Here is a 22,607-nt window from a genome sequence, read left to right as displayed (position 1 = left end):
AATCACCATTCAAGCTTTTATACCTACATGCAATAAGACTGCAACAGTTGGCATTACCTCTTTGTCAGAGAAGGTCCTCATCACCTCCCAGAGGCTCTTATTCACATCCACCAAAAGTTTATCCTGGACACCTGCACACAACTTAAAACTGAAATATGAAAAAAGGTCAGAGAAGAGTCTTGTTGTAGCCATGTAAAACAGCATATATGTAAGCCAGCACATATGATGTCATAATTCAACTTATTTCCATATCTGAACTGGCTGGTGCAGTGCAATGACTTATTTGGTATCTAAGATTGGGGCATGGATAAGGTCAAGGTAATTTAGGATGAAATCCTGGCCCCCCTGAAGTCAATGGAGTTTTACCTTTGACTTCAGTGGGGCCAAGATTTCATCCATAATGTTTACAGGATAAGCAAGGCATCCAGAAGTGATTCACATTATATCAGAACCTACCCCAATTAACAGGATAAGCCTACTGTTTTATTCACAACTTGGAGATTTTATTGGATATCTATGTAAAAATTTGCCAAGAGTGATTTTTTTTTTATCCTTGGCCTGGGGCATAAAGGCTGTACCTTTTCTTTTTATATGGACCATGCTATGGTTATCAAGACTTCTGTCACCTTGAGGCTGGATTATTGCACTGAAATCTAGAAGCTGAATTTGAAAGTTGCAGCTTGCTTTCATGCTGAAAGCACATTAAATATCTGCTGCTTCGATATCTCCATTGGTTACTAGTTGTGTTCCAGGTGAAGTTCAAGGTGGTGTTTTTGAGGTATAAATTCCCAAGTGGCTTTTTCCTTAATTACTTGAGAGACTGCCTCTCCCTGTGAGATACTGTGTTAGCTTTACTGCCATGGATAATCTAACAATCCATTAGTTTAAACAAGAGGCAACCTGGAATTTATTTCCATCTCAGATCTGCACAAGCCCAGATTTGGTAACCTATAGAATATGATGCAAAGCTCATGTTTTCCCCAGCTGTCTTTTTTGTTTGGTTGGTTGGGTTTTTTTTGAGGGAAGGCTGAGCATGCAGGTCAGAGTTATTCAGGGAACAAAGGAGGAGGAAATGCAATTGGTGTTATGGTTGTTAAGTTTTTAGGAGAGCTTTTACATTCTATTTCCTATGTTTAGTTTTAGGAGTTTAACTGCAGCGAGACTAAAGAATCAGATACACTTCTATCCCGATAGAATGCGGTCCTCGGGAGACAAAAAATCTCACCGTGTTATAGGTGAGACCGCGTTATATCGAACTTGCTTTGGCCCCCGTTCCTTGTTCCCTGACCGCCCCCTCCAGAGACCCCCATCCTTAATCACCCCCAGGACCCCACCCCCTATCCAATCCTCCTGTCCCCTGACTGCTCCGACCCCTATCCACCCCCCTGACTGGCACTCACTGGCAGCGGCGGGAAGCGGAGCAGACCAACCCAAGCCTGCTCCACTCCGCCAGCTCCCAGCCTCAACGCTCCGCTTCCCGCCGCAGGTGAGTATGGGGGGTGTCCTTTCCCCAACCTCTCCGCACTCACCTGCGGCGGGAAGCAGAGTAATGTGGCCCCAGCCTGCTCCGCTTTCCTTGCCCCGGCCCCAGCCGTGTCACTGGGGGGTGGCTGGGGAAAGGTCCTGCACTCACCTGCCCGGCGGGAAGTGGAGTGCCACGGCTGGGAGCTGGCGGAGTGGAGCTGGCTGGGGCGGGGCTGGGCTGCTCCGCTTCCTGCCGCCGGTGAGTGCGGGGAGGTTGGGGAAAGGACGCCCCCTATACTCACCTGCGGCGGGAAGCGGAGCGCTGCAGCTGGGAACTGGCGAAGTGGAGCGGGCTGGGGCCGGTCTGCTCTGCTTCCCGCTGCTGCCAGTGAGTGCGCGCGGGGGGGGGGGGGGGGGAAGAAGATCCCTTCCCCTAAGCCCCCTCCCATGAGGGGCATGGCTGGGGCTGGGGTGAGGGAAGCAGAGTGGGCTGCTCCCGGCCTCCTGCTAATCCCCTGGGCCCCCAAAAGTGCCCTCCCACAGCTCCTGCCCCCCAGACCCTGGGGGGGGGGGGAGAGAGCCCATGACCGCCCCTGAGACCCTCTGCCCCTTATCAAACCCCTCGGCCCCAGCCTGGCCCATCAGAGCTTTACCGCCTTGTATGCGAACCCGCCTTATATCAGGGTAGAGGTGTACTAGAATCAATCATGAACAAGAAAACTTAAGATATCGTACTGTCTGTATTTAAACTCGATACATTCTGGAGAATTAGAACAGATAATGGCAGATTGTAATCCATCATGCTCTTTCTTCTGTTTGCTATCTTTTATTGGCTTTGATAAGTGTCCAAAAATGTTTACTTTTGCTAACATTAAGTTACATTTACAGGTCTGATGAGATAAAGAACAAATTAAAATCACTGTTGGCAGATTTGTCTCTACCCACCTCCAGACCCACAAGTCCTACCAAGACTTTCCCACATTCAGCTTTAATACTTAGGTTTAAATGATTACTTGTTTAAAATTAAACAGGCTTACTACAGTTTTGGACCTTTTCCACCTGTCCATTGGAAAATAATGGAATTATTCCCTTCAGGTCATCCTGCATGCAGCCAAATCTAAGATGATGGGTTAACAAACAAACAAAAAACTAATATTCCCCGTGAATGACCAAAAAAAACAACCCCTCTCTTACTCTTCTATCATCTGAGAAAGAACCTGGCAATCTTCTTCATAAATCTGCAGCTTGGGGCGATAAATGTACTGGCTGAAAATCAGGTCTTCTGGAGTAGGAGCTGTGTTCACTGCATACTAGAGAGGGAAAGAGGAGTGAAACTGAAAAATCCAAAAGAGTGCATTTCAGAACACCAACTTCAAGTCAAATCCACATTCAGAAATTAGTACCAGGATTGAGATAGTTATTTAGCAGAAATTTTATTGCAGAGAAAGTTCCTAGGGGGGGGCAGCATGGCCTAGTGGAAAGGGCAGAGCACTAGGAGTTAGAAGTGCTCAGTTCTATTCCATCCTGTACCAGATTTCCTATGCATCTTAAGGTAAGACTCATCACTTCTGTACCTCGAATTTACTCACCTTTGTGAAGCACTTTGAGATCAAGGGATGAAGCATGCTATATGAGTGCCAAGTATTATTTTTATTCTTAAAGGTCAGCCCTACAGTATCTGTACACAGGTTACAGTTCAGGAAAATTGCTATAGTAAACCACGTAGGATACAATTTTCAAAAGCATTCACGTGACTTAGAAGACCAAGTCCAATTGACTTTCAATCAGACAGACTCCTAAGTGCTTAAGTCACTGGATGCTTTTGAAAATTTTATTCATAGACAAGAATTTATGTAGGCTGTTCTAACTTGAAGCAAGGATGGACGAAGGAAGCTTCTGGTTTTGTTGACTGTTCATTCACTAGTGAAATGGCTAGAGTCCTGCAAATCCATGTATATCCACTTTATATCAGCAGATATACGAATACGTGGATGCAGATATCCACAGACCATTTTTGCGGATCGTGGATTGGATGCGGATACAAATTTTGTATCCGCGCAGAGCCCTCACATCCAGACCCCCAACTAGCTGCACCCAGACCCTCACTCCACCAAGCCAAACTCCCCCAGCACCCAAATAACTCTCCTGAGACCCCCACACCCAGACCACTCCGCTGAGCCCCAACAACCTTCACCTGGAAGCCCCTACAGAGTCCCATTGCCCCTGCACCTGGAACAAGCCACTATGCATCCAGATCCCCCCACACCTAGACCCCCCCACTGAGCTGCCTGTACTCAGACTGTCCCACACAGAATCTTCTCACCCCACATGTGGATCCCCCCCACATTGAGCCCCTCCACACTTGGATCCTGCCTAGTTGAGCCTACCTGCCCCACACTTGGTGCAGAGGGGCATGGCCCCAGGGTGTTTCTGGGGCAGACTCAGGTCTTGTGCTGTGTCAGGGTCGGGTGCAGCCTCACTGCTGAGTCCGTGTCCTCGGGGTGGGGAGGCAGCAGGGTGACCTTCCACCTTTATGCAGCCAGTGGCCTGTGCTCCCCACACTGCCGTGCTGGAGCTTCTGCATTTATTTATTGACAAATAAAACTTGCAGAATTTTTAAATATTGTGCGCATAATTTTTAATTTTTTGGCACAGAATGCCCTCAGGAGTAATATAATAAAATACAATAAAATATCCTGCCAAAGCTACTCCTAAACTAGACAGAGATTGCTGTTGTAAGAAGCTAAATGTTCCCACTTTCCAGGAGTGCTGTGTGCATTATCTCTGGCACAACGAGCAGTTCCTACTGGCACAAGGAAGAGATCAGAAACAGAAATTGGACTACTAGACCAGCCCCAATGTAACCATTGCCATTTTACCAAACAAAAGCTGCACTCCAGAATATGTTTACAAAGGGTATGGCTACACTTGCGAGTTGCAGCGCTGGTGGAGGCTTTCCAGCGCTGCAATTAGTAAGTGTCCACACCTGCAGGGCACATCCAGCGCTGCAACTCCCTGGCTGCAGCGCTGGCCGTACACCTCACTCAGCATGGGGAATAAAGATTGCAGCGCTGGTGCTGCAGCGCTGGTCATCAAGTGTGGCCACACACCAGCGCTGTTATTGGCCTCCAGGGTATTAGCAGATATCCCAGAATGCTTTTATAAATTACTCTCTTTGTTTTGTTATGCAGCCTCTCTTTGTTTTGTTGTGAACTCCGAGCTGAGCTCCGTAGCTCCGTTGATCCCGGAGCTGCTTATCTACAAAGACAGCTCCTGTTTGCTGTGATCAATCTGTGAACAATCAAATGATAATGAGATAATGAGGCAGGCAGGCAGGGAGTGAGTGTTTGCTTGACAGAAACGGGGCAGAGGGGAGAGAGGGAGTCCGTTGGCTGCAGGCTGTTTGCAGTTAAGAGTTAAGGGTAAGGGATCGGGAACATGTTCTGATTTTTCAAGGCAGGAAGGTAACACACAGTGTTGGCTCCAAAAATCCACTCTCTCTCTCCCCCTGCTCCCTGTCACACTACGCCCCACCCTACCCCCCTCTTTTGAAAAGCACGTTGCTGCCACTTGAATGCTGGGATAGCTGCCCATAATGCATCACTCCCAACAGCGCTGCAAATGCTGCAAATGTGGCCACACACCAGCGCTGGTAGCTGTGAGTGTGGCCACACACCAGCGCTGGCCCTGCACAGCTGGACAACCAGCGCTGCAACTACCAGCGCTGCAGATTTGTAAGTGTAGCCATACCCAAAGCCAGTTTCAAAGCAGAGTACAGGATACGGGAGTAGATCAATGCACACGAAAGAACTGCTAGTGCACGTCAGAAGTGCCCACACAGATACTTAGCGCGCAGGCTAGTGGGGGTAGATTCACACCCTGGCATGCCACAAACTAAGTCTTCATGTATGTAAGCCCTTAGTGTGTAATAATTCTGAGGTGACCTGATCTACAGGGTTGGAAAATAAACTCTCCATATTTATTCAGAAGTAAACTAGGGAAAAGGGAAAGGGGCTAGTTAGTCTGTGGGCCTGATAACAAAGATCTTTACAACTCAACTTCTTTAGCTGTCTTTAGTCAGATTCTATAAAATAATTGAAATAAAGACCGAGAAACACATTTTAAGTGGCAGTGATGAGTATGCGTTTGAGAGGTTAGATACTCACATTGGCTGGAAGATGACTCTGCCGGGGCTTCTGAATTAGAATATGGACCTGGAGAAGCGTAAAAAACTCCCCTACTGTGATAACACCATCCTGAAATTTCTACAGAGTAAATAAAGTGCTAATTAGAGTATGCTCATTAGCAAGGGTGCATCCAAAAGAGTATCCAAAGAGAAGACAGGCAACATGTTTCTTATTAGGAAAAAAATTAAAAGCCTTTTAGATATCTACATACCTCAAATAAATTCTGTTCGCAAATACTGTCCATGAGAAGCTGAGACTCCATCTGACTGCTTCGCTGCACTAGAGAGAAAGCAGACTGCTGTGGTTCAAAAATAAAACTTGATGAAGTCATGACTGTAGGTCCATACCAGTTCAGATTACAAGAACAATTTTCATATAATTCAGAGTTTGACCTTCAAACCATATGAACAATGCTTTTTCTGCCTAAAAAATATGCTTACGCAGGGCTTGTCTACACGTATGGTACAACAGCAATGCAGATACACTGCTGTAGGGCTTAGTGCAGACACTACCTATGCCAAAGGCAGAGCTTCTCCCATCGATATAGGTACTCCACTTCCCTGAGGCAGTAGTTACGTTGACAGGAGAAGCCCTCCCGTCGACATAGTGCTGTCTACACTGGGAGTTACAGGCCGGTATAACTATGTCGCTCAGGGCTGTGGATTTTCCACACCCCTCAGTAATGTAGTTATACTGACATAAGTTTATAATGTAGACCAGGGCTTAGCAGCAAAAGAAATACTGTTGGGGAAATTTGAGGTAATAGGAAAGTTCATTAGTAGTTAATGATATGAAGTTTCTAATGTTTATGTTTTAGAATATATCCTAATACAATTTGAATATTATTCACATGACTTATTAGGCTGGTGGTGAAAAGGGTTACGGGATCAGAGTTAAGTTGCTTATGAATCTTAACTCCAACATTCTCATATTTCAAGGATGTTTTTGTTTTTAAGTTACATTTTAATTGGATTTTCTGTTCAAAGTATATTTCCAACTTTCAAATCTTATTTGGCTAAATAATCAAATGAAAGAAACTTATCTATATTTTCTTCAGTTCTCTCTAGTACATGTTCCCCTTGTGTCATCTCAATTGATCTGTGACACCTGAGCCTCTCTATTATGAATATAACCACCATTTCTGGTGAGGACAGAGAAAAATCATTGCAGTCCTTCCTTCAACTAGTAACAAGAGTCTGCTTTTTCTAAATCACTTCTTAGGAAAAATGCCATTACAATTTGTACTCATTCACAGAATCAAAGAGCTATCTTAACTGAAAAAGATTAATACACATTACCATACAGAGCTTACATGACATGCAGCATTCCCAGAGAAAATAAATGCTGGTAAGAGACCCTTATCTACTAAGTTGATTAAAACCGAAATAAGTTAACAGTTTTAGGTGAATACTGCCAAGAGAGTCTTACTACTAAGATCTATGTCAGCTTTAAGAGAATCCAGACAGCTGCTGTTGCTAGAGTTGGTCCTCTCCAGGCTTTTAGCTGATAGACTTGGAGGATTTTCACCCTCTCGAGTTTCTGCTTGGGTATGAGACAAAATGATGCTGGAGGTAGCCTGAAATCAAACAGTGTTAGGAAAACAGATATTTATTAGGACACTTGCTATATAACGGCTAAGTTGTGACTCTCCATAGCAAATCATGTTTAGCGTCTGCATATTATATGTAGGGCCCTACCAAATTCACAGTCCATTTTGGTCAATTTCAGTCATATGATTTTGAAAATCATAAATTTCCTGATTTCAGCTATTTAAATCTGAAATTTCACGGTGTTGGAAATATAGGGGTCTTGACCCAAAAAGGAGTTGGGGGGGGTCCGCAAGGTTATTGTAGGGGGGTTGCGGTACTGCTACCCTTACTTCTATGCTGCTGCTGGTGACAGCACTGTCTTCAGAGCTGGGCAGCTGTAGAGCAGTGGCTGCTGGCAGGGTGCCCAAGTCTGAAGGCAGATCTGCCGCCAGCAGGCCGTGCAGAAGTAAAGATGGCATGGTACGGTGTTGCCACCCTTACTTCTGTGCTGCTGCAGGGCGCTGCCTTCAGAGGTGGGCACTCGGCCAACAGCCGCCAGTCTCCAGCTGCCCAGCTCTGAAGGCAGAGCAGAAGTAAGGTTGGCAATACTGTGACACCCCCTGCCCCCCAAAAAATAACCTTGTGACCCTCTGCAATTCCCTTTTGGGTCAGGACCCCCAATTTGAGAATCATTGGTCTCCACCGTGAAATCTGTATAGTATAGGGTAAAAGCACACAAAAGACCAGATTTCGCAGTTCGTGATGCATTTTTCATGGCCGTGAACTTGGTAGGGTCCTATTTATATGTACTAAATAGTAAGGCATTCCATCATAAGGCCATACCAGCCACCTGTCTAACTCCCAGCTCTTCTGGCAGCTGGGGCTGCAGTCACCTTTCCAGCTTTTGGACATTCTCACTACTCTTTGTGAAGTAAAAGCCCAGTTCAGTCTCACTCCAGAACGTCACTCCTCCAAGGACAACCAGTCAGTTGCACCTTGTTTTGTATGCAGTTGGTAATGCTAACTATTTTGTTGTTTGTCTGCTCTGTTTCATGCCTCCCACCTGCTCTCATTATAGAAATAGTCTAAGGAATTAAAAAATATAACTTTAGAAAAGAGCCAGGCAAAGTTATAAAAATAAAAGTAGGCACAGGAATTACAAATAAAGAAACAGAAAAAGCTAAGGGATTAAACAAAGCCAAACAAAGGCATGACTTACAACCAGTCTATATAACCACATGACCTCATTACTGTTATCCTTGTTCTCCCTATCCCTTCCTTCCTGCTGTTTGTCCCTCACTTGTTGAGCCTTATCTCAGATAAAGCTATTCAGGGCAAGGACAATAACTTATTCCTTGTTTACATGCAAAGTTGCATTGTGGTTTAACTCAAGGTATGATTTATAACCAATTTAATCAAATCTGTGCAAAATCCTGTATGGACACAGCAAATTCAATTTAAGCCAGGATAAGGAATCAGTTTAAGCTAAATCTCTATTACACACAAAGAACTAAGAACATCATTAAGGTTGCAAATTCAAGCACTGAAAAATGCTATAATTAAGGTTGCCTGTGCATTTGGCAGGAATGAAGTTAAATATTCTACTGGAGAACAGGTCATAATTCTAAGTATCAACAACATCCTGCTCCATCTTTCTTACTAGAAACACAAATGTTGCTAAGTTTGGGTCTGTAGGGAAAAGCTAACGAAGCAATGTGACCCTGTCAAATGGTTTGATGACTATAAACACATACCAAAAGTAAGAATTAGCATGAAACTATTAAGGGTGGGTGCTTTAAAACTGGCATGAAAATCAGTACTCTCTCTGTTATCCCAAATTCCTCTCACTTCAGTAGGGAGTTCCACACCAATTTATTTTGTGGCTAAGGCAAAAGACAGGAAAGACAGTGGGGAAAGGCAGAGAACCATAAACATTAATAAACTGGTGATTGAGAGAAACCCAAGAGTAAAGACTACACTAAGAAACTTTTTAATTCACATTCCTATAATTTAGGCAGAATGAAATCAAAGCCCTGGGACAATTGACCACATTTTGATTACTGAGTGATTAGGCTCACCCGCTGTTCTTTTGCGGTATCGCCATCCCAGCTCTCAGCCCTCTTGATCTTCTTTCCTTTCTGGAGTTCCTCTTCCTCTTGTTCCCAAGCTCTCTTCTGGTTGCTGAAAGTTTCTTGCTCCTCTAATGGATAGCTTTTATTGTGAAAGATCTCTTTTTTGTTCATCTTATTACAGGTTCCATCAAGGGGCTCATAACTTACAAAGTCAACTAAATCCATTTCCTCTGGGCATGTAGGAAGCAATTCCTCATCTATATACTGAGAAGGGCTCAAGTTCTGCCTTCCAATGGGATAGATGTTGTCAGAGGTTTTGCTGGTGACTAAATTTATTTCTGGAACCTGAGTTTCTACTCCGCCCACTGATTTGGCATTGAGGTCTTCTACACTTGGAACAGTGGAATTTCTTTTGTTTGGCAATTTAGGCGGGAAGATACCTAGGGGTAGCTTTCTCACTTGACATTTATCTGTATGTGTTGTGTCTAAAGGAGCATCTTCAGTTTCAAAATATATATTTTCCTGTTCTTTGATATAAAATGCATTATTAGACACCTTTTCAACATCTTTTCCTAAATTCAAAGGATCTTCTGGCTGTGTTGCCAATTTGGGAAAAGTTTCAGCAAGATTAGACACAGCAGCAGTTTGAGAGACTGGGACAACTTCAGACTTCCTTCTACAATTTTTTAGCCTTGAACAAATATTAACAATACCTGATAATTCAGACACAAGGCTGGGATCTACTTGTTCTGCAGGAATGTCATTGACTTGGGAGAACTGCTTAGTCTGTTCAGAGTCTTTTTGGGAATCTGTTGTAAGTTTTTCCCATTCAGTAGATACTCCCTCATTTTCCTTAGTCTCTTTGTAAGAAAGTAGAACAGTGTCTGATCCATCAATGTCTAACTCTGTGGGCCTGCGTTCATGTCCAGATGAAGTCAACTTCCCTGGATCATCTTTCAAGTCTATACTTCCAGTATCCAACACATTAACTGCACCCCTGTTCAAACTATCAGTGATCTCCTTAGATAAGTGAGACTGCTGGACTGGAATTTGAACCTGGGACACACCATTACAATTTTCTTCATCACAATCTAGGAGGTTATTCTCAGCAACTTTTCTTTGACTTTCAATCTTGTAAGTCAGGGATTCCATCTGGTTCTCTGGAAGCTTGAAAGATACTCTCTTTGATTTAGGTTTTACTTGTTTTCTCAGATCCTGGCAGTATACAGAACTTGAGTTGCTCTTGGGAAGGTTAATAACATTCTGTGGTTCCTGAACAATATCCAAAGTGACTTCAGGAAGTGACAGAGTAACATGACCAATGGACTTTTCCATGGCAACGTTGTGGATTTTCAGTGTATCTGTTTCTTCCTTTTTATAGGGAAATACTAAAACTGATAAAGCAGGGAAATCCAGTTCATGTTTGTCTCTAAAATCTGAGTGGCATCCATTACCCAAATCTTCTGCATGCATAAAATGCATTTTCTCTCCACAGATAGGGGCTGATGTTCTACATAAATTCTGCTGGTGGTGGCTTTTACTTGACACTTCTTGGTTCTCAGATCCTTTAAGATTATTACTATTAATAGCAACAGTGTGAGATGCAGTGATATCCATCTTATCCTGGTTACATGTAAACACAATGGTTTCATTAACAGGAAGAACAGGACCAATGCAGGTGGTCTGCTCACCTTGTAGGGCAATTTTATCATCTAAGGACATTGTATGGATTTTAGTAGTCTCCATGTCATCACCCATCGCAAACACAACTGTTTTGCTATTTGAAAAAGCTTCCTGTCCAACCCACTTATCTGGTTTTAATCTATCCACATGCATGACTCTTTCCATAGTTTTATCAATAGTGTGAGATTCAGTTATTTCCATATCAGCCTGATTAAATACAAACACCATTTTATCTCCATGAACTACAGACTGGGTTTGAGGTGCTCTCTCACCTTGTGGGGCAATTTCACGGTTTATTGGTGCTGTATGGCTCTTTGTGATCTCCATGTCATTCTCACCACCCAGTGAAAACACAACAGTCTTTTCACTGATTGATCCAATCAGACTTTTCCTTCCAGTCCCTTTACTTACTTCAGGCACAGTCTGGGATGCAGCCTTTTCCATGGGTTTATCAATTACAACAGTGTTGGGTCTAGTTATTTCCATGTCATCATTGTGTGTAAATACAACAGTTTTCTCTGCAGGGATTAAGGGTATTACATTACTTGACATCTTGTCTTGTAGGTAAATTTTATTGTCTGTTGCCATGGTGTGACTTTTGGTCATCTCCATGTCATTCTCGTCACCCAGTGAAAACACAACAGTCTTTTCACTGGTTGATCCAATCAGACTTTTCCTTCCAGTCCCTTTACCTACTTCAGGCACAGTCTGGGATGCAGCCTTTTCCATGGGTTTATCAATTACAACAGTGTTGGGTCTAGTTATTTCCATGTCATCATTGTATGTAAATACAACAGTTTTCTCTGCAGGGATTAAGGGTATTACATTACTTGACATCTTGTCTTGTAGGTAAATTTTATTGTCGGTTGCCATGGTGTGACTTTTAGTCATCTCCATATCATCATCCACTGAAAATATGACAGTCTTCTCATTTGAAAGAGACAATGGCTTTAAGGGGCATTGGTCACATCCTTGTTGCTGCAGACTATCTGCAGCTATAATGGTAGGGCATGAGGTCAAGTCCTTTTTCTTTGGAAATAAAGTATTATCTTTTCTTTCCGTTAAAACTGTATCAGGAACATTTACTACACAGCTACCAGTCAAATCCATATTTTCCTCAGAGAAAAAAACTGACTTTTCCAAAAGAGACGCCATCTGTGAATTTTTGGTATCTGGCATCGACGTTCTGGCTGTTTTAGTGAAGTCCTGTTTTGAAGAAAGTGAAGCTGCTTTACTAGTTGAAGAAAGTCTCTCAGAATTTGCAGTGTTTGACAGTACCTTGTTTAATGCTACCATAGTATGGCTTTGCTGTTCCAATTTTGAATTTCTTGAGTCAATGTGTATTCCCGCTATCTTCCCAAAATGCACATTTCCTTTAATATCAGAGGGAAGGGCTTCATCACCGGAAGTGAAAGAAAACCTTGGAGCAGCAAGGGCTGGAATTTGGTTATTTCCACGAGTGTCATCCTTTTGATTTGAGTTCATTGTGAGATTCCCACATTCTATTGCCGCAGTCTGACTTCTAGTAATATCTATATCAGAACCACCAGAAAATAAGAGGGTCTTATTTTGTAGTTCTTTTGGTTTAGATATTACACTGTTCTGAATATGTGTACTCTCATATTCTTGTGCTACTAGAATAGGAGCAAAGTCAAGAGCAGCAGTATGATTTCTGGTTATATCCATACTTTGATCATCTGGAAAAACAACAGTTTTGTCATTAGTATAGGCAAGTGAAGGGTTGACTAGACTTTTCCTCAATTGTTGAGATATTTCACAGTTTTGCCTTTGCAAAGATTTCAGCACACAGTTATTGCTGGCAATGGTGTGGCTTTCAGGGACTTCCATCGCTTGCTCTTGTGATGAAAAAATAATGGTTTTGGGATTGGGATGGCTTCTTTTAATATCCATGCGATCACTCACTCCTGAAAGAGGGTTTTCCTTGTCAAGGTTTAGAAGACTTACAGCTTCATTCACTTCTTTGTTCCAGTTCTCTCCTGGAATAGTTTTAGGCTGCATTTGTTGTTGGCTTGTAGTTATTCCAGTGTTTTGATTGTCAGTGACTACAGCATGACATTTAGTTATTTCCATTTCTTCCTGCTCATTTAAATTAGAAGAGCTAGATTTGTTACCAAAACTTTGAGGTTTGAATTTCACAGAAGTGGACATACCAGCAGAGACAGGAGGAAGTTGACTTGCAATGCCCTTTTCAACATCCATGGCAATATAACTTCTAGTCAAGTCCATATCTTCCCCTGAGAAGACTATTGTTTTGTCAGTTGGCCGTGAAACGAGCAGAGAGGTCACTGTGCTGTGTCGAAATGTGCCCTTAGAAGTCCAAGAACCAGGATTTGCACTTGAATCTAGCCCCAGAGTCTCAGAAGCAGCTCTGTGATTTTGGATCCCTTTTTCACTTCCATTATCTGGCACAGAAGATATTGTGTGTGCATTCTTTTTACATTGCCTGAGAATTTGATTATCTGAAGTTATTTGACATTTTGTAATGTCCATGTCGTCATCTCTTGAAACTGTTTTTTCCATTAGCGAAGAGATGACATTTCCTGGGTTTTGAAAAGCTTCATAACAAGACTTGGAAGTTTCATTACAGTTTACAATTGTACAGTTCCCAGTAACTTCCATATCATTACAGCTGGAAAAGACAATGGTTTTATCACCATGGAAGACAGGCTCACAAGGAACACATCCAGGAACCACAGTCCTTGTTCTGCAACCCTGATTAGAGGTCTGTGATGCTTTGTGACTGTCTATCAAGATAGTATGGTTTTGAGTAATACCCTCCTCATCTTCTACACTTACAGTTTTCTTTTCAACACACCTTTGGGGGTCCTGTGGAACAATCATTTGATTGTTAGATGTTCTCTTTAATCTAGAATGGTCAGACACAAAACTGGATGATAAATCCATTCTGATGGTCTGACTGTGTTTCTCAATGTTGAATGTGTCATTTTTGGAAAGGGACATTTTTACAGTTTGGCTGGCAGTCATATCCATATCTCCACAAGCCACAGTTACATCACCACATTCTAATTGCTTTGATAAGGCTTCACAAGTATTGGGGAACATGGTATTAATGTTAGATACATGACACTTCGTAATATCCATTCCATCATCTTGTCCTCTGAAGAATCTAGTCACATTGCTGGTGTTCTCTTGTGCATGGGAATATACACACTCCACTGGAGGAAATGCATTACTTTCTGGAAGTTGTGAAGGGACAAAAAACAGGTTCTCCTTGTCAGGTCCTTCAAGAGTGGGGCTGGCAAACATTTCACTTGACTTCAGGCTTGTCAAGAATTCACTGAAATCTATTTTCTTTACTGGGTCAAAGTCTGGCTTCTGTTGAAGAGACGGACATGCATAATTTGCCTCTGTAGGATCACAGAAAAAACGAAATTCCTTGTTCATTTCTGGCCCTTCATTTTTAGATGTTAACCCAGCTAAAAATGATTTGATGTCTATTTTCCTAGGTTTGTCAATTTCTTCATTGCTTTTAAGGTTACGTGTGATCACTGCAGTGTGACTAGCTGTCATATCCATTTCGTTTTCATCCAAAAAGATAAGTGTTCTGTTGTTTCTATTCATTTGATTGTTGTCTGTATCATGCCACTAATGAAGGACAGGAAATGAAAGTTACTGACATTTACAAGAAGTGCTAAATCAATTAATCTGGTTAATACAAGGCTCAATTAATGTGGCATAAAGGCCAGTTTTATTTATTTATTTATTTAAAAATACACTTGTATCTGACCTTCTGGGTGAGCAGCAGGGCTGCCCAGAGGATTCAGGGGGCCTGGGGTCCTCGGCAGCGGGGGCCCCCGGCTTCGGCGGTAATTCAGCGGTGGGGGGGTCCTTCCACTCCGGGACCCGCCGCCGAAGTGCCCCGAAGACCTGCGGCGGGGGTTGCTGCTGCCGAATTACTGCCGAAGACCCAGCTCTTCGGCGGCGGGTCCTGCGGCAGAAGGACCCCCCCGCCGTGGGTCTTCGGGGCACTTCGGTGGCGGGTCCCAGTGCGGAAGGATCCCCCGCCGCCAAATTACCACCAAAGACCCGGAGTGGAAGAAGCTCCGGGGGCCCAGGCCCCGCGAGAGTTTTCCGGGGTCCCTGGAGTGAGTGAAGGATCCCGCTCCAGGGGCCCCGAAAAACTCTCATGGGGGCCCCTGAGGGGCCCAGAGCCTGGGACAAATTGCCCTACTTGCCTCCCCCCGACTCCCCGGGCGGCCCTTTTGAGCAGTAAGTACAGACACAGCTGTAGCTAAAAATGAAAGCTTACACACCTTCAAGGAAAGGGACAGGACTCCATAATTACAGCATAATGCTATGTAACATTTTAGAGTAAGAGTTTACTTCAGAATTTTACAGTGAAATATAAACTTCTGATATGTTGGATCTATCTTGCTTAGATTATAGCTGGATCACTGATCCTTATTCATAAAGTTGGGTCAGTTATGGATCAAAAATGTTCCATTTTTCTTTCCAGTCATATGTTGTGGCCTAATCCTTTCTTCCTGGCTGCAATCAAAAGCCCTGCCTTGTTGCTGGCATATGTATGCTCATATCAGCAACGGGGTCTGGAAGTTATACAACTCTTCTTCCCACAACCAAGAAGATAATGAAGAAAAGATTAGACAACCAAACGCAGTGAAAGAAAACTGACCAATAATGATCCACAATTGACCAGGGTCCTCATATTTTATAAAGCGTAGATCAAGGAAAAATATTCTATACACACTTTATTTAAAGTACAATTCTTTTATGCAATGCAAGCAATAAGCAGTATGCTTGAAGAGTATAATCTGTTTGGGCTTTTCTAAAACAATTGGGAGCCTAGGTTTTAACTTGACCAGTTTAGCATGTGTTAAGGTATACACTGCCTTGTCTACACCAGACTTTAGAACATTTTAGTTAGCTTATATTAGATAACACGTCATTAAACCCTAGTCTAGAAAAAGTCAAATGGCATTGCAACAGCAGCAAGCATCTTGGCAAATGTCTGCCTGGAAAAAAAAAGAAGCATGAGCATGTTCCACAACACTGGATTACATCCTCCCAGGATGCATGAGTGAAGTGTAACAGCACACAAGCTCAATGATTTACCTGACCATGATTACAATAAGATTAGCTGCAAGGTTGGGCTTTTCACTGCCTGAGTCAGTAGGGAAATCTACAGAGACATGCTCAAACACCAACTGTTTACTATCTTTCTGGAACAATGCAGTGGCCATAGGGATAATGGGTTAACGTATCTATTCTTGCCTCCATCTTCAAAAGAAGATCACTAGATGAGAGAAGCATGGGTGAGCTCTCCTAGCTACGAAAAGGCAATTGGCACAGAAGTCTCTTCTGCATACCCTGAGATCACAACTTCCTACACAAATGAATGCAATAGATTTTGGACCCAAATATTCTCAGCATGAATGTGAAAGTATTCATATACCTCAGTCTGCTGCACCGGTGTCTGGATTGGGGCATGAAGCAAAGTGTCCATTCCTTTTAGGAGAAAAAAGTATTGCATCCATTGAGTTTGGGATCATAGGAAATGGGGATCTGTGAACTTACTCTACATATATCAGTAACTGTGTGTGGACTGAACAAAAATACAGCCAACTAAGACAAATATACCCTGAAATAAGTTTTCATCAATCTCTTGTGAGGAAGTAGTGAGGTCCTACAGCAGGATGCTTGCCAAGCAGTTTATGGGGTAAAAACCCCAGTTACACAACAGTTCTCTACATTAACAGACAGACTGTTCCAGGACTGCTCACATCCTTTTTCACAATAAGCAATTTTGGCCAAAAGTAACTTGTTAATAAAGAAATCTACTTTCAAACTTACCAGTAATCTCGCACTGAACAGTTTCAGGCCCTTCATTTCTAAAAAAAAGTAGTTTTACACAAACAGTTTACTAAAAGATTTCAAAACACAGGGCTCTTATTTCAGTAGTATAACAAGAAGTGAGCATTAGACATGGAACAGTGTTCAGGTATTGAACAGCAGGTAACAGATGCTGTGAGTAGACCTGTAATATACAAAGTTGCAGTCCAATAAGACTGAAGAGAGCCCTTAACCCAAGAAATTATTGCAACATTACATGTAAAGATGATACTGCCCATCCCAAATATTTTGCGTGCTGGTGAATTATTACTTGCCACTGAGGAAGAGAGAAGGGCTGAAATTAATTCCTCATTCTAAGCCCAGACCTTCTGCTTTAGGTTATCCCCTTCTGATCCCAATGAGCTATAAGGCAGTTTCAGTTCAATCTTCTGTAAACTAAAAGGCTCCAGTCATTCCATCTCAAGGAAAGGGGAGTAACAAGTGAACTCCTCTCAGTGTGACTTCTGATGCCCCCTCTTTTCGGAGTCCTTTACTGCTCTTTCAGGACTGATAGACTTTTGCACAATGAAGGAAAAATGGGGGGGAAGAGGGGGGCAGGGAGAAGTGGGAAGAGGGTTGGTTTAAAGCATAGATTCATAGACTCTAGGACTGGAAGGGACCTCAAGAGGTCATCGAGTGCAGTCCCCTGCCCTCATGGCAGGACCAAATACTGTCTAGACCATCCCTGATAGACATTTATCTAACCTACTCTTAAATATCTCCAGAGATGGAGATTCCACAACCTCCCTAGGCAATTTATTCCAGTGTTTAACCACCCTGACAGTTAGGAACTTTTTCCTAATGTTCAACCTAAACCTCCTTTGCTGCAGTTTAAGCCCATTGCTTCTTGGTCTATCCTTAGAGGCTAAGATGAACAAGTTTTCTCCCATCTCCTGATGACACCCTTTTAGACACCTGAAAACTGCTATCATGTCCCCTCTCAGTCTTCTCTTTTCCAAACTAAACAAACCCAATTCTTTCAGCCTTCCTTCATAGGTCATGTTAGCACTTAGACAGGGCTTGACTCCTTTAAAAATGTTAGTTGTTTGTAGCGAATCCTAAGCTCCTCCCTCACCAACTAAAATGTTTTAAAGGCCTCAAACTCTACATTGATGAGGTGCACCAATATGTTTTACACACTTTAATCAAAATCACACTAATTTTTTTTAAAACACCACCACATTCCCCCTCATCTAGACAAGGCCTTAGAGCCCAGATTCCATGGGCTTGTCTTCACTATGAAAAGAGGTGTATTTTTAGCATGAATTAGTAAACTCAATAGGGTTCACCTCAAAGAGCTAACATGTTAAAAATATTTTTATCTAGTATAGATATGATCCAAACTATCTTCCCTGTCCCATTAATTGTCTTTTAAAGTGCAAATACCACCACTGTGGTACTGCATAGGGAGTGAAAGCTTTTGAAACATAAAGGTCTGTCCATCCTTTAAAAATCTTTGGGAAAAATCTAGGCTTTGTTATTTTCTAAAGACTTCCACTATCTTCATAGAACTAAACATCACTAGCAGCAGAAAGCTTGAAGAAGAAACTGTTCTAGATTCTTTGGGAGCTATGACTAGTGGTGAATACCATGACCCATACAGCCTTATTATTCTGAGTGGCTGAACTGAACATGTGCTTTCTTTAAGATTATCGTTTCCATAACCAAGCTAAACCCCCTAAACTAATTTTTAAAATAAGAGTATGCCATGTTTAATTTTGTTTTTGAGAGAAACATTAATTTTGATGGTTGCGTCATGCAAGGAATTTTCCTCCCTCAGAGCAGAGCTCTTAAGGTGTGAAAAAAAGCAATTTTCCAAACTTACTGGTTAAACAGGATTTGATTCCTTATATTTGCTGCTCTCTCTAAAAATAAAATGAGAATATAAATATTAAAGCAACAATATGAAAAGCAACATCAAGACATTCAGAGATAGAAATTAACTTCAGGAAAAAGGTGTTCTACACTTTCTGACTTTTGTTGTGCCCTCTCGTAGTCAGAAAACCAGAGGAACAGAACAGCTTGACGTTCTGTTAACTCTTTTCAGGTACTTGCTACACAAACTTTTGGGAGCTGGGAGTAGATAGAAAGATATTCGGCTGGGTCTCTAGAAATTGAATACAAATGGCTAAATATATAAAATAGGATCATTTATTTTGATCTATCAAAAGTTTCTTCTCTTAGTTACATGATCTACAAAACTGTTAACTAATGGGCTCTCAGCCTGCATGCAGCTACATTGACAGGTCTGATTCAGCCTGTCACTGACAGCTGGCCCCGCCCCTCCCTATCAGTGACTGACAGGTCTAGTTCTGCTTATGTAGCTGCATGCATGCTGAAAACCCACTGGCCAACAGATCTGTAGACCCTGTAATTGAAAGAGAAATGAGTCTTTACCTGTATTTTCTGGCTCTACCACATTAATTTGAAGATCTGTCTGGAAAACTCTGAAACAAAGAACAGAATAGCCATTGTATAAGCTACACAAAATTATCTCTACTGGAGCAAAGGATGTTCTGTTTAAAACCAAGTAGAAAAAAAAATCACTTTTGGTTTCAGCCCTTCTCTATATTGTATGTTCTACAAAATACCTGAAAACAAGTGCTCAGAAAGACAAGAACTTCCTGAAATTACTCCAACTTCCCATGGGAAATTATTGGACTTAAAATGAAAGCCACAAAAGTGAATTAATGACACAACCAAAAAATTCTAGTTATAAAATCTTTCCTTTTGCCTTCTTTTCAAGACAGGCAGAAGAATGGGTTACGGATCTCTTCAAATTCCTGAGGTGTCTGACTTTCAATTTACTCCCGCCACCAATAATATTCAGTTCCTTCACTTGAATTCTCATGCATTTATGCAAACCTATCAGTTTCACTGGCCACCAGCTCACTGCCTGGGATGTACATTTATACATAAACAATCTGTAGATCAGCAACCTTCAGATTAAACATACTTTATGGTATCTGCAAAGCTGACACGGCGAGAGTTCTTCCGACGCTTCTCAGTGTCATAATCCTAAAGATAGAGAGAGGACACAACAATATGATTTACAGATGACTGTTAATCTTATTCCATATAAGCCAGCAAACCATTCCTTGGAAAAGATGGGTGCACAATACATGGAATGCATTTACTATCATCTTTAACAGCTCATCAGAGCACAACAACTGGAGTTCACATATAATCCACAAAGTTATGCAGTAGAGAACCAATTAGATTTAAGGATGCAGCCCTTAAAGTACATCTTCTGCACTAAACTATTCTCCATGCTACTGTGATATATCTGATGCACAGTTTCAGATTTCAATATAGCCAGGCCTAATTTAGCTAGAAGAACTGTAATTCCATCTACAGCTTTTCTCAGACTTCCCTTTCCCTAACCTACAGGTCCCCACCCTAGAGCAACCAGCTGTTGTGGAGTCTTCCTCTCAAAAATCAGTCATCTCTCAGGCACAGTAAGTAGAGCACTACTGACAGGAGTGTTTCTCATACTGCCTGACACACTAGAAGATGCACATGGTGCTGAGCAAGGGATTTACAGAATTTCTCTCAATCCTACCAAGTAGCCAAGAAGGATGGGAAGAAACAAAGATTCACCATCCTCACTACTGTGGGAAGAGACGTATCAAAGAATCACAAAATAACCGCAGCACAGTGTCTTGCAATAGCACTGTTCGTATTGCATCACTGTTGTCACAAGGTAAACAATGCAATGGAATGTTAGGACTCCACAGCTCTATGGCTCTCTGACTCCATTCACAGATCCAGCGGCTCTGAATCTCAGCAAGGTTGAGGATCAGTTATTTAAGGGAATATACAGAAGACTTACATGACAGGTTCTATATATACGTGCAACAAGACTAATTCTGTGGAATTCTTCTAAATGCATTTCAAAAATCGACAACAGTGCCAGCAACGTGAGCAATTATGAGTAAAGTCAAACTGCTAAGAAATGAAGGAGTTACATTGATCAACATATCTCTTAACAAAAACCTTGATAGTTTAAGGAGACATCTGTTGTTGGGAAGATCCCTAACATGGTGGATTGTGAGCTGTTCTTCACACTGGAACCAGATTTGGCATATGTACTGTATGTAAGTATCTCAGGCCTTATTTGCATATACTGTTGGAAAACATCCACCTTTTGTTCACTTACAGTAAACATATGCTGAATGACATTCATTAAGACTCATTGTAATCGCTCTTGCCACTGACTAAATATGAAGATAAACAGCCTGATCAATAGTGCCTCTGTGCCTTGCCCTTTTTCATTTGCAGACCCCTAAAAATTTTTAAATGGAGGTATGTACCCCCTTTGGAAATCTTAGACAGTCTGTGGACCCCCAGAGGCTCATGAACTAAAGGTTGAAAACCACTGTTCTATGGTAACAACAACTGTTTGCAGACCTCTTAAACATAGTCTGAAGACCCACAGGAGTCCGCGGACCACATGTTGAAAACCCTACTCTACATAATACAGGAGGAGACTGTTGGGGTAGACAGGAGTTGAAGAAACAAAGAAAAATGGCCAACATAGTGATTAAGTAAATAGACCATAAAAGTATGAAACAGAAACTAACTAGCCACATTCAAAAGCTCAAAGGTCAAATACTGGTATCCTGTACATCTTTCTTGTATTCCTCAGTGAAAAATGGGACAAGCAAACAATTGAAAATTTAGATTCTGTGATCAATGAATCACAAATACACAGCAAACGCTTTCTGGTGAGTAAGTTAAATTTTCCACATCCATATTTATCATAGTGTAATGAACAGTGTAGTCCATGTATATCCTAGAGCACAGACTTAAAGGAGTGCATTACAAACTTGCAGAATGGCTGGGACTACCTCTACACGTACTATGGGGAGGCAGACATATACTTGAACTAAATCATGTACTAAAAGTTAATCTGTGTAAAATGAAAATATTAATATTTGTTAACCTTGACCTTAAATAGAGAGTTTGCTGCCTCGTTTTTAATAAGTTAATTTTAGCTTTACATATGTAAAATCATTTTAACTGCCACAATAGTCTATAATCACTAATCAGCCTTAAAACTGTAAGTCTTATGGACTGTAACAAAAGCAAGTAATATCTACTAATTGTTAATAATTGTTTTCCCTCTCCTTTTACTTTAAGTAAGTTTGCTTTTTGTTAACTAAAACACAAAAAATAAAAAACTGACTGGAAAAAACACTTTAGTTAGCCTGCAAAATATCAGATAAATGTTACAGGAAGTCCACAGAATTTTAGCAACTGAAGCATTCATATTTTTGAACAGTTATAACAAGAGTTTCTACATGTGCAGCTATACCAGTGAGGTGACTCAATCAATTACATTTGTTCAGAACAGACTGCAGTCATTAAAAATATTGACAAGTAAAGGCTTAATGCCTACCTGAGTGAATTCATTCCCACTCCCAAGGTCCTTGAGAGGACTCCGCGGAGCTTTTAAAATCTAAAAAGAAATATTTATAATAGTTGAGAAGATGATTTCTGCAGCTTCAACAATTGGTCTCCTACAAAAGATCAGGCATTCAGGAAAGCTAGCAAATGAGTAACATGTTCCAATACAGACCATCTTTCTCCTCTACTGTACTATGATCAGAATGCTAATCAAGCAAACATTTTGCTGCTGCTTCCTGATTTCTAGAACTTCACCTACCACAAATGACAGTTTCCAAAAAGCAAGACAGTACAAAACTCCATCTGAGAAAAGTAGTGTGCAGGATTGGGACATTAGAAAATGGATGAGACAGTAAGGTTAATTTGGTATT

The 22,607-nt window shown here is 41.8% G+C and overlaps 1 protein-coding gene and 1 long non-coding RNA gene across 2 annotated transcripts in view; one reads left to right on the top strand and one right to left on the bottom strand.

Moving 5' to 3' along the window:
• KNL1 (kinetochore scaffold 1) overlaps positions 1-22,607 on the bottom strand; it is a 49,697-nt gene that overhangs the window by 14,768 nt on the left and 12,322 nt on the right. The window contains exons 5-16 of the mRNA XM_045013510.1: positions 22,229-22,288; positions 19,784-19,845; positions 19,225-19,274; positions 18,653-18,692; positions 16,789-16,826; positions 16,391-16,443; positions 9,259-14,562; positions 7,080-7,227; positions 5,863-5,930; positions 5,631-5,729; positions 2,659-2,774; positions 58-148 (exon numbers count right to left, since the gene is read on the bottom strand). Coding sequence (XP_044869445.1) covers positions 58-148; positions 2,659-2,774; positions 5,631-5,729; positions 5,863-5,930; positions 7,080-7,227; positions 9,259-14,562; positions 16,391-16,443; positions 16,789-16,826; positions 18,653-18,692; positions 19,225-19,274; positions 19,784-19,845; positions 22,229-22,288 — 6,129 coding nt within the window. The remainder of the gene's footprint in view (positions 1-57; positions 149-2,658; positions 2,775-5,630; positions 5,730-5,862; positions 5,931-7,079; positions 7,228-9,258; positions 14,563-16,390; positions 16,444-16,788; positions 16,827-18,652; positions 18,693-19,224; positions 19,275-19,783; positions 19,846-22,228; positions 22,289-22,607) is intronic.
• On the top strand, positions 313-2,500 carry LOC123369839. Its single transcript, XR_006579155.1, has 3 exons — positions 313-778; positions 1,138-1,235; positions 2,353-2,500. It is a non-coding gene; the product is annotated as an uncharacterized LOC123369839 (long non-coding RNA).

This window comes from Mauremys mutica, chromosome 4 (genome assembly GCF_020497125.1).
Source record: "Mauremys mutica isolate MM-2020 ecotype Southern chromosome 4, ASM2049712v1, whole genome shotgun sequence".
Classification (NCBI taxonomy): Eukaryota; Metazoa; Chordata; order Testudines; family Geoemydidae; genus Mauremys; species Mauremys mutica.
This window is presented reverse-complemented; position numbering and strand designations above follow the sequence as displayed.